General features: G+C 38.4%; 1 protein-coding gene across 1 annotated transcript; it reads right to left on the reverse strand.

Moving 5' to 3' along the window:
* Window positions 1-2528: 2528 nt before the first annotated feature.
* On the reverse strand, window positions 2529-12410 carry LOC117400739 (suppressor of cytokine signaling 6-like). Its single transcript, XM_034001054.3, has 2 exons — window positions 11965-12410; window positions 2529-6197 (listed from the first exon to the last, which is right to left on the reverse strand). Exon 2 carries the CDS (start codon window positions 6066-6068, stop codon window positions 4473-4475), a length of 1596 nt encoding a protein of 531 aa, XP_033856945.1. The 5' UTR covers window positions 6069-6197; window positions 11965-12410; the 3' UTR covers window positions 2529-4472.
* Between the last annotated feature and the right edge of the window lie 840 nt (window positions 12411-13250).

Raw genomic sequence — 13250 nt, forward strand, 5'->3', positions numbered from 1 at the left:
TTTGACTTCCTTGTCAGCTCCAGTTACTATTGAGGGTTTTCACCCACGTGACCCCAGCGCCATACTGGCGATCAAAACAGCGATGGCTGCTAATGCAAACTTGGTATCTTCCACACTACAGTGTGAGTTATTTTCCACAGAACACGTCTCACCTCCAGTGTCAGGAATTGAAAAGATATAGAGATAAGTGCCAGATTCTAGGAGTTTGTGATCCCTATTGTGCACCGCCGGTGCTTTTTACAGCACTTAAAGTGAGCCATGAACTCCCCGACCTCGACTTCAGAGATATCTGGATCGGTTTAGTTGTGAACCCCTTTCCCTACACAGCTTCCCAGGCGAAGACATTATACAAGTACCGATATTTATAAGTACTTCATCTCAAGATGGGTAAACAGCCTGATTGTCTGGCATTTAGACAAGCAGTAGTTCTATGTTCCCCTTCAATTCGAAGACGACCACCAACGACATTATGTATGGGATATGCCTGCCCATTGGCTCAAACAACACAACAAAACGTGTAGCTCAAACATGACAAAACACGAGTTTTACCTATAAAAGATGAAAACAGACTATAAACTCAGCAACTTACAATGATAAACAGACTAGAGTTGCTACGTTTTCATGTTGCCACAGATCTCGGTACAAATCAGTAATCATGCAGTATACAGAGTATTGTGCTCTTGATATTTCTAGCAATCAAACTTGCAAACCAGAAAAATAGTAGCTATATCATGGTAGGCTAGATGCTAATCTTACCTGAGACAAGTAGCTGTGGTGATCAGTAACGCTGCAGTAAATCAATGCAATTTCTGAAGCAACGATCCTGTCTACTTTTTTTTCACAAATAATTTGAGCCTGAAAAGCTTGTTTGTGATGCCCCTCCCATACTAAATACTAACAGTTATTAGTAGACGTTAAACTATGGCACTATTGGTTGTGTATCGGTAAAAGGAGACAAAATTAGTCAAACTGTACTCAAATTTAGTTAGGGTTTTTCAACATTACTAATGGCTACCGCTAAATATGCAATGTTTATACATACACGCACGCATATATGTGGCTTAATTACCATTATATATCTTAAGTAACCCATATTTTACTGTAAAGGTTATGTATTTAATCACACGCAAATCAATGTAATGAAGAAGACCACCCAAGAAAATATCTAACAGTAAAATGGCTGCTTTTTAAAGCACCAAACAGAAAAAAGGTTTAACAGCAACTTTTTTTTTTTTTGTATAAATTATTTTACCCCGGTTTTCACCCCAATTTAGCATGCCCAATTATTATCTGTATCCTCGGCTCACCACTCGCAACCCCCCCGCCGACTCGGGAAACGGAGGCTGGAACACGCGTCCTCCGAAACGTGCTCCTGCCAAGCCGTCATTTTTCGCACTGCAGATCCACAGCAATGCCACCAGACCTATAGTGCCAGAGGACAACACAGATCTGGCGGCTCCACTGCAGAGCCACAGGCGCCCCATCAGCCACAGGGGTCGCTGATGCGCGGTGAGCTGTGGATTCCCCTGCCGACCTAAGCCCTCCCTACCCGGGCAGCGCTCAGCCAATTGTGCGCCGCCCCCTAGGAACTCCCAGTCACAGTCGGCTGTGACATAGCCTGGATTCGAACCTGCGATCTCCAGGCTATAGGGCACATCCTGCACTCTGCGCGGAGTGCCTTTACTGGATGCGCCACTCTGGAGCCAGCCTTCAACAGAAACTTGACACAAAAAAGTGCATGTTTGGGCAGTTAGTCATCAACCAAAATAAATGAGCAATGTAAAAACAACGGAAGGACTTTGGACTATCAATTAAGCAGATAAGAGTTTTGAAAAGCACTTCCATTTTATACTCACAATAGAACATAAAGTGCATTGTGCTATTACCTGTAAATACCAATTCAATAATTTTTTTAAACAATTGATGTACTTGAAGGAATTAAAAAGGAACTGAAATCTGCAGGAAGGCACAAGTGAAATGTTACATTTATGTCTCCAAAAGCAAAACAGAAAAAAATAGATTCTGTGAACCCTAAATTTGTAATATCGCTCATATTAACTGAAACTGTAAAATAAATCTGCATGCTCAGTTGTTAGTATAAATTTGTCATTGGAAATAGCTACATTTTTTACACCAATATTGAAATATAATTTTGGATCTACACATTTCTATAACCGGTGACTCCCACTTTGTCAGGTGAAAATTTACTTTTCATATGGAGATAGTGGCCCCTTTTTCAGGAGCTTAGCCTTACCGAAGGAATGATGAAGTAAACCTGGCAAGACATCTGCAACAACCCCTTTGTTAATGACTGGGGTTTATTACAGGAAATGACATCAAATCTGAGCTCCCTCTTTTACTTCAGGGTGCAAGGGTATGTTAGGTTTCGTAAACCAAGCTCAAAATCTTAGTATTGGTTTGGGAATATAATACAGATAACCAAAACAAAGTGTTTAAAAGAGGTCAGCTATTACATCAACATAACAAATAAACTGGCAATTTATATTAAGAAAAGGGAATACTGACAATGTTGTGAATTAAACTTTTATTTACATTTTGTATCAGCAGATACAAAAAACCCTTTAAAATTTGTTTTTAAAAAATGTGCAAGAAATCACAATAGATTCTTTCCAAACAACAAAATAATAATAATAATAATATGAAAACCAATGGACTTTGGATAATTCATTTTCTGGCAAGCTTCATACACGTTGTATTGACTATAGAAAAACTGTACACTGAAGTGATCGCTTCTCTATCTATACTTTATTGTATGGCACTATCACCATCATACTGATTTAACTGTTTCACAAAGTAATGTAAATGTATATGATTCTCCCAATTTCACAGCCAAAGTCATTCATCTATACAGTACATTTCAATTTGTGCCATTCTGTTTGCTCTCAACTAACATTTAAAAAGGCAATTATTAAAAACTACTAAAAGAAAATAGCGCAGCACAAAATGTATCAAGCACTCCTGAAAGAACTCCTTTAAAAAGTTACTGTACCAAAGTGATTAGCATGAAAAATCCAAATGTCAAGAAAAAAAGAAAATCAATGTGATATAGAAATGGCAATTACTGCATCTCATATAATGTAAACTTACACTCCCACTCAACAGCATGAATTCCATTTGATACAAAAAAAATATATCTGAAGTTGGCATGAGATCTGGATGGAGATTGTTTACTGCATTATACAATTAAAACAGAAAATGTGCATAACACTACCGCATTTTAAACAATAATCAGCACCCTGCATTGCAATGATAAGGTTGTAGAGTAGAAGGCAACACAATCATTGTGAAATCATTCTAGAGCATTATGATCCAAATCAAGATGAAAACAAGTATGTTTATAAACTCCCATTCCAAACCAATTTTGTGGATTAAAAACCTTAACACACACACGCATACATACACTATCAAACTAAAATCTAAATGGGGCACTTTGCCCTTCCCTTTATACTTAATTCATGACCTTCCACTGTAGTTAAATGAATAATTTTCTAGAAGTCTATGAATTTGAAAAAATAAATATGAGAAAAAAGAAAATATGTAGTTACTACATGTGTGTGTATCTGGAACTGTACTGGGATTATTTAACACTGTATAGAGTACTAAAGGAATGCTCATTCATATGGAGGCAGGGTGAGTCCTATAATCCAGGAGTTGAATCTGTGCTGTTGTTTAGTCTTTGCATTACTCATTTACAAATTCAAATGCTAGAATTCAGATCATCATTTTCTTAACCCCCGTGAGGCCATCTTTGGAGAAGACAATTTTTCAAGGTTAAAAACTGTACCAATATAAAATTTCAGAAATACTTTTAGGATTTTAAGAAAAAAAAATACAGGAAACAAAAAGGGGAAGAAAATATATTACTGCCAAATAGGTATACTGGCTTCACCATTTATCATGCTGCATACAAAAAAGGGCTTGCAAATAAAATGAAGGCTGGTGAATTGTAATAAATTAGTGTCCAGATTAAAGAGCAAGTGGTCCCGTCACCTACCCAAAACAGACTACTGACACAAGAGACATACAGTATGGCCTGACTGAAAACACTTTTTCTACAATACACTTGGTTTTCAGCAAACAAATCATTTTGCTTTTGCCTAATGTGTGTTATGTCTTTCAAAAATTAGAGAATAATGGTTTTGTGTTATACAAAAATAATAAAGTGGATATTGCAGCAGCATAAACATGTAGCCACTAAGGGAAGGCCAAATGATTTTAAAGTATGCTAATACATTAACACAACCAATTAGTTGTTGCGAACGTGTAAAAGTCTTTTCTCTCAAAATAAAAAAAAATAAAATAAAAAAAAAACACAATACAAATGTATTTTATTGTAATGGCAGCAAACTTTTCATAACCATGAATGTTTGTAAACCCTATTTCACTTTATTATAGTTCCCAAAGTGCAAGTTGCAAATAAGTTCCATAAGCTTTATTTGAGTTAGATTTTTTCAGTAGTGCTTTTCCTGCAGGTAATCTTTCATTTTGTTTGGCAAAGGCAGTTTCTGAATTAGGTCTATTCGAGTGTACTGGCGAATAACAAAGCGGCACAGGTACTGTAGTGAACGCACTTGCATAAACCGTGAAACAGGGTTCGTTAGCCTAACAGGATAAGTCGCAGACCCTGGCAAGCGGGACCTGGAGTAGCAGAACGCTCCATTTTCTGAGTCTTTTATAGAATGTTCAATGAGGTCCACTATGGATGTGTGCCCTTCCACATCAGGCTGTTCATAGAAACTGAACCTGCCATTGGAGTGCTCAATCCTAGTATGGAGAGTCTTGTCCTGTGAACGGAAACTCAGGCTTAAGAGATAACGGTCATCTGAACTGTCACGCACCAAGAATGAGCCATCTGGCAGGTTGGCAAGTTTTTCCTCTGCTTCCCAGCGAGTTATGGGACCCCAGTACCAACCCTGTTTGGCAAGCTTCTTTAGCTCTTCTGTGAGGCTTGTCACCACCATAGGCCCACTGTTCTGTACCGAGTCATAGACCCTTGCTACACCAGGGGCAGAATTAGGGTCGAAGTTCAAATGGAGGCGCACCCTTTCTGCAACATGGGCATTAGCACCGCCGAAAACTGGGAAGTTCCTTTGGATCTGAATGCTAGGGAGAGGAGGTAGCAAAGGGGAGAGAGGAGGTGCTTCTACTGTGGAATTTTGTAGGACCATTCCTGTGGTACCTACCAAGAGCCCGTTGATGGGGGGTTCCATAAAAATGTCTGGTGCCACCACTAGATCTTGAGCCACCTGGCCCTCGTCCACATGGTTGGAACTGTCCCCTATCTGTGAAGCCATGGACATCACCTCCATTGGTGAAGAGCTGTCCAGACAATATGCACGGGGTCCTTCCACTGAATACATTCCCTCATCTAAAGGCATGGTGTACTGAATATAGTCCTGAGGTGTAAGTCCAATAACTACAGGCACGTGCTCATCAATGCTTAAATGCAAGTCACCATTTTGAGAGTCCGGATTCTTCTGAGGGTTACTCTCCTCTTCAAACAAGCCATCCATCTGGAGGGCATGGAACTCTTTACGGACACCATTGCATGCAGGGCTAGGGCTGGATGAGTGAACCAGGGCTTTTACCTTCACTTCCATCTTAATGCAGGTCTCCTCCGAGTTGGCTGGCCTAAGGGGCCAGGGAGTGGGGCTGTAGTGATGGCTACGTAACGAAGTAGACCTTAAGGGCCTCTGAGCCTTCACATCATTAAAGCTAATAGGTGCAGAGGAAGAGGAGAAGGTATCATCATCTACAGAACTTACTGAAGGCGAACTTCCTTTGCCTTTGGGTTTCTGCTTGGCAGACAGCCTCCTTTTCAGGGTGCCCATGAGGCTCTCACTCTTGGATCGGTTCTTCTGTCCTTTTTCATCCTCGTTCATCTCACAGCTAGCCAGGTCTTTGCTGTAGCAGCCTCCAAAGAGAGACTCGTCTTTCCCAAAATCGCCTGTCAAGGTTGGCTGCTGCACAACCACAAACTCTCCCTCTTCTTTGCCCTTATTCAGGTTAAAAGACTTACGAAATGTCTTAAGGCTAATTTTCTTCATCCTGAAAATCCCTCCCAAATTAGGGAATAGGGTTCTTCTTCACCTACACTGCTCGAGGAGGTGTTGTCCACGGCGGCAGATCATGGACTCTTCCAAAGCACTTCATGTAAGTAATGATGCAGCCATCCCCTACAACAAAACAGATGACAGAAAACCATTAGTACACCAGTACATTTCTTAAACAAACACACATCCAAGTCAGGTGTACAGAGATGCCAACTTTTGAAGGAGAAAATAGTAGCATGTGCCGAGCAAAGCGAGGCAGACTTTTTTTTTTTTTTTTTTTTGGCTGCTAGCCCCTAGAAATGACCTCATTTTGGTAATTGTAAACACACAGTATTTAGAAAATGTAAAAGACCCCAATAAAAATACTTCAACACTGATTTTTTTAAAATGTGGAATTCTATTTATTTTTGATTTAAATATTTGTAATGAAGAGTGTTTTAGGATCTCATAAGTAGGGGTCTACTTAAATTGGGGTAAATTTACGTATTTTTCACGGGTATGTTGCGGAATAAAATTAGGATTTCGCTGACATTTCGCGGACCTGTTTAAACATTAAATAACATTAAAGTAGACAGTATTTCAGAACACTATAAAGCCTAAAAATAGTGGTACTTGCTTCCATACTAAAACAGAGCGCTGTCATTTGTTAAAGGCAAGCATGCAGCATCCCCCCATCAGTTGACTTGCCCATACATTGAGACTGCACGTTCTGCATCCACTGAATTGGTTGGAAGTTAAGGCAAAGCTTTGCCAAGTTGGGAAATCGATTAGAAACAGCCCAAAAACTCGGTTACACAAGGGCATTTGGCATACTTTAATAAAGGCAATGTATGCAGCACGTTCGTTGTCATGTTATTTGTCCCATCAAATAATTTATTTTATTAGTACCGAGTCAAAACAAAGAAAACGTGGCTATTCGGGTCTAAAATTCCAACTGTGAAAAAGTAAGCAGCAGGTTGAAGCGAGGTGGCTGTGCTGGATTGTTTTAGTACTAATACTTTTTGTCTGGGCTGACTTTATAGTTTGGTTTCTGAAAGCAGTTTATTTTACGTTCTGTTCAATAGCCTCTGTAGTAGCCTTTTGTTTAATGTGTGATTCTGAAGCTAAATAGCGATCGATCGTATTTTCTCCAAAGACACATTAAGATATGGAAAACAATTACCTCAGTCTGCATGTAGTTTCTTTGGGAAATATCTTGAAACGATCATCAGCCGAAATATACTTTGCTTTTTTTGTCGTCCATTTCTACTATTTTACCTCCAATACTGAAAACTAGATTTTAGCAACCTAAATGAAAACAATGCAGCACCAACTTTGTCCCACCCCCTACTGCACAGTACAGGTCACATAAAAGCAGTAAAGACGCACTGATAAACTGATTAAAACTTTGTCATTTGAATAGTAAACAAGAACGTTAACTGCTTTGGAGAATTTATTTTGTAAATGTTACTTGTGGACTTTTTTTGTTTGTTTGTTTTTTGCTTAAGTGCAATGCACACGGGACGGCGAAGGAATCAAAAAGGGCTACTACAGAAGGAAGCTACGTAGTTTGTGTTGCTTGTGTTGTGCAGTAGTTCATTTAAACAAGGTTTATTTTTTGTTTTCCCTCTCCGTAGTTGTTTATATGCATTGGCCCCTGGTCTCAAGTAAGGTGAATTTTGTGGTGACCCCTCAATTTCACGATTTCCACGAAATCACGATTTAGGTAGACCCCTATTCATAAGTGCTATCAAACCTGGAATGAAATATTCAAATTTGTACTACTCTGCAACTATCAAAACACAAAATGCTGTGTAATATCCAATAATTAATTATTTAAAAGCGAGTTAAACCTCAAAACCAAATTTGCATAAACATACAGTACCGGGGAGTGTCAGATGTTGCTTATTGCTGGTGTTTCTTTGTACCTATGTGAGTGATACAGTCACAGAGAAGTCTGTCCGGCAGTATTCACAGTAGACGTGAGATTGAGACACTTCAATTCTTTTAATGAATGACCATTCTGTGGTAAATTCCTCTCAATCTTTAAGATGGAGAAGTGACATTTTTTGTTTGATTCCTATTTTAACTTACTGATAAGTAAGGCTGGGATTTTGTCATGGAAATTTGCACTAAAAATCACAAGCTCTCACGGTAAATTTGTTCAAAATCATGGAGGAAATAGTGTGAAGTCACCTGGATGAAAATTCAACTATTATTATTATTTTTTTTTTTTTAAATACAATATACAGTACCTACATAAACATAAAATGAGTCTGTCTATAGAAGTAAAAAAAGGAATATGAATCAATATTTATTTATTATAGTTTTCACAACATCAGGTTCAAGTTTTAATCCTGTAAATCGGTAAACTTCACAGCATATACACGTATAAACAAAAATGTTCATTTTACATAACATTTGGTAGGGTTTCTACAGGCCAACAAACAAGCTGTAGGTTTTACATACCTTTAAAAAATAACGTTTAAAGTTAAAAAAGACTGTCTCTGTGTGCATCTGCTGTGGTAGAGTTTGCAGTTATTTTACGTTTTGGTTTGTTTGTTTACATATTCTGATACATGTTGTACATCGGATGCCTTTCTGGAGCACCGTTCATCCCGAACTACATTTTTGCAAGCAGACAATGATTACAGCAAGAGAGGAAAAACTTGCCAACCTGCCAGATGGCTCAGCACCTAATGTACTTTGTTAATTGTCTTTCCTTCAACTTAAGTGACGTAACTTATGTATAACAATGTGTGCAAAGTACGCTCAGTTAAGCAATTATAGGGAGACATGTAACCTAACTGGGAAATGGTATCGAAAACAGAATTACTTTAGATTTTTTTAACCCCCCACCTCCCCCATAATCTATCTAAATTGTCATGTTTATGTAAATGTGCTGAGTATCACCCTCTGCTTATTATCCTCAAATTGAAATATTTAGGACCGAACATAATGGGACTCGAGGGAAGCAAGTTCTTGATAAGATAGCTTTGGTTATATTTTCATAAATGTGACCTGCTCCCACAAAATCAGTCGCATGTCACCAACATTCCTTTTGCTACAGAGGCGAAAATAGAAAAAATGGCGTCCCGCAACAATTTTTGGTTTCCGTGTTACTTTGATAGTTTGAAGTGTAAATAACTTGGTAACAGCTACTTATGTTAAATAGCTTTAAAATCTTTATTTAAGCATTTTTATAACACATACACATTTCAGTCGAGTGCTTTTCATGTGAGAACTCTTGTAAATATGCCTAATTTAAAGTGAAGCAGGCGTTCACTCAAAGCCGCGTACCACCTCAAGTTATACATCCCCTGGAAGCTGAAAGTCTGCTCTTTCAACACAACGCCATCTGCAGGTCAGATTTCACATTACCCGCCGACAAGATGACGTTTTTAATAGCGCACTGCGAAGGCAATTTGAAGTGTTGCTACCATGTGACCGAACGACGGCCTCTGATTGGTTAAGCACACCCTTCATCCTTCCGACAGACTCAATGAAGCTTGAAGTTGAAAAACATGAATGGTATTTAAAACAAAATTAATTGGGGCTCCAGAGTGGCGCATCCGATAAAGGAGCTCCTCATGGAGTGCAGGATACGCCCTATAGCCTGAAGGTGGCCGGTTCGAGTCCAGGCTATTCCACTGTCGACTGTGGATGGGAGCTCCCAGGGGGCGGCGCACAATTGGCCAAGCGTCACCCGGGTGGGGAGGGCTAGGTCGGCTAGGGTGTCCTCGGCTCACCGCGAGCCAGCGACCCCTGTAGACTGGCCGGGCTTGCCTGTAAGCTGCGTTGTCCTCCAACGCTGTAGCTCTGGGTTGGCTGCATGGCGGGCCAGTAGAGTGAAAAAAAAACAAAAAACGGTCAGCTGACAGCACACGCTTCAGAGGACAGTGTGTGTTCGTCTTCGCTGCTCCCGAGTCAGCACAGGTGTGGTAGCGGTGAGCTGAGCTTAAAATATAATTGAGCTTAATTACAATACAATGTTAAATTGGGAAAAAAGCGGAGTAAAACTAACTGGCGACTACTAAATAAAAACAAAAAAAACAAAAACAGAATTTTCAACTTTTTACATATCTGCCCTTACTCTGGTCCCACTGCAGTCGGATACGAGACGGATTGCTGTTAAACCTAAACATTAAACCTGAATACTAATGGAACAAAGGGCAAAGTATATTTGCTTTGAGTCAAATGAGAATTTTACCTGCAATATAATATCATAAATTACAGCAAGTTTGTTTTTTTAAAGCAATAGGGTAACTTTCATGTAGAGGATGATTAATTATGACAGGAAGACTAAGAAAATACATATATAACAAATCATGTATGAGAAATCAACCAATTGCCATTTAAGATTTTGAGATGCATAGAACATGACAGTTCCAGAGTGTTTTTCTAATTCATAGTAAGTTTATATATAAAGTTTCTGCAAAGTTTAAGTAGCCAGAGCCCACAAGGACTGCCTGAAGTGATTCTTGTAGCAAGAACACGAGACGCCCTACATATAACATATTAACTTCAAGCATACGTTTTTTACAGCATTAGATTATCGGTAAATATCAGACGGTCTGTATACTTGTCCATCTATATGGAACACTTATTAAATCATGTTGAAATGTGTTAACATTATTTAGCATATTCATGGTAGTTGCAGATTATGTATTCTAATTGTCACACATTTGTACATGCATCTTGAGAACATAATTGTTCCACACTGAAAATCTGACATTTGAATATACTTTACCATTACAGTAACATCTAATTTGCTTACCAATTGATATTTAGGTCTTAAATACCATTTATCCCCTTTTCATTAAACGGTTCATTGTCATCTATACTACTCTACATATACTGTCGATAGATCATGGTCATCAACAGATCTGATTTTGAATTTCATCCAAGTCGCTTACATACTTATTTTGTTTTAACTTGGATCAATCACGTGGGGCATTCTAGAATCATACAATACACAATGACAGTCGCTTTTGTTTACATTCCCCATAGGTATTTTTAGTCAAAAGACAAAGCACACCCCACACCTCCAATCTACACCAGATTGGTGTGGGTATGGTACAGGAAACAACTGTGATACTGCTTATATTTTAACATGAGATCACCAATACAAGTAACCTCCCTAAAACGTGTATATATTAAAAAGGGACGCTATTCCTAACCACACTCAGCTATTCTTGTTTATAATTCATTCATACACACACACACACACACACACACATTTGTTTTTAGTTCTTCAGGTCAATCGAGTGGTATATTATTGCTCGTAGCTGCCTGAAATTGCCATTAGTTTAACGGACATAATTTTTGTAAAGTATATTTACATTTTTTTAACAGAATCAGCACAACTACAACCTATCCAGTCTCGATGCTGGGCCCACCAAGGCTGGTGCAGCCTGGGGCTCGAGTCAGGATAGTTGTTGTAACAGATATCGATTCTCCCCAGCAAAATGAATGGACAGTCCCGGGTGTTCCCATCAAAATAAAATCAAGACGACTGTTTTGTATTTTAAAAGAAAGGTACATTTTATTACCTAGTTGTTAATTAATTTATTTTTTTGTTGTATATATTTTTATTTTTAAAATAGTCAACAAATATAGCAGGATATGCAAGCTTACAACCACAGGCCTCAACAAATAAATGTCTGTTCATTCAAGTATTTATCATTATAAAAACCAACATAATATACAGAAATTAATCATATAGAAAGTGTCAGAACCATTCGAATCACACTCGCATTACATAATTGTACACAATGATTCACCACCCCCACCCCCCTTTTACACTCTTTTTGCCTTTACGTTAGGGTAAAATAACACTCACATCAAGGAACAACAACCCTAACCGTTACCTTAAGCTTCAAAATCTTTGATTTGAATTTTTCATACTCACCGTGTGCTTTCTTTTGGAACCCACTCGACTCAAGAGGAAATGTCAGTCAGAACTTCCAGCAGACAAACCACACAGCATTACCATTAGTAACCTTCATCTTCTCCCAAATTTACACACCGGGGGATATTAAGGAAAACTATACACCCAAGTCCGCGATTTCTTTAATACAGTCATTTATTCAGAACATTTAAATGGTTGTTCGTTTGTATGTGTTAATGATATCCGAACATCAAGGGCTCTCGCTTTTATGATACCGTGTTCTCTAAGGTTTTGTTTAAACTTTTTTTTTTTCTTTCTCGCTGTCTCTCGCCCCCTTTGTTGCCTGTTGCATTATGGGAAAGACGGGCTGTGGGGTGGAACAAATGTTTACTCACTCAGGTTAAACTGACATATTGGAGAACAATGGTAAACTGCTGGAAACGAATGCAATTATCCAATATTGTGTCCAGAACCAGAAAAAGAGTTTCCTTCTCCTCGTAATTTCTGGATCCAGGAATTAAGACCAGCAAAATTTAAAGAAACAATTAAATAAAATTGTACACACCTAAATATTGAAACACTGTGGACTATGTCTCGACGATGGTTTTATATTCAGTTTTTTATTATCAAAACATATTTTAACCTTAATTTTCTTTCCAGTTGTTTTTTTTTTCACTAAATTTCACTATTTTTGGTAACATTGCAAATATTATTTAAGAGTCACTGGTATATTTGGTTCAATACTGATTAAAGAATAGATTTGTTTATTAAAACTTGAAAAAATGCCACTTGCCCACTCTAAGTGTAACACAGCGGCTCGAGGAAACTAGTGTGTTGCATTGAAAAAGTGATTCCGATTGTGAAAGATTCTCGGAATGGCTGCAGCTGATCTGCTTGTTCTCAAGTTGTGATTGACAGTGCTGAACCCTGTGTGTGAGACCAAGTAAAGGCATGCAAGCTCAGAACTAAAAATCATCTATGGAAGTGTATCCTTATCTATTGTATACGATTCTCGATTGAAGACCAAATATGTTGGCTGGGATGCATATAGTTTGGTGAGCTGTGTTAGTGACATGACAATATTGATCATCACGATGACCTGTATCCACAGCATGCACAGAAACAGTGAGTTTGACACCCAGACTGGAGGACAGAAGCCTCCATATAACCCTAGATTATCATACACTCAATAAATAGTGCTAAAGAATGTTCTAAGATGCATCCCGTTCTTAAAAGATACAGTATTGATCTTGTTAAAATATCTTAATTTGAATATGTGGAATAGAATGGTTGAAGCTGCTATGCAA

Source organism: Acipenser ruthenus, chromosome 4 (assembly GCF_902713425.1).
Source record: "Acipenser ruthenus chromosome 4, fAciRut3.2 maternal haplotype, whole genome shotgun sequence".
NCBI lineage: Eukaryota > Metazoa > Chordata > Actinopteri > Acipenseriformes > Acipenseridae > Acipenser > Acipenser ruthenus.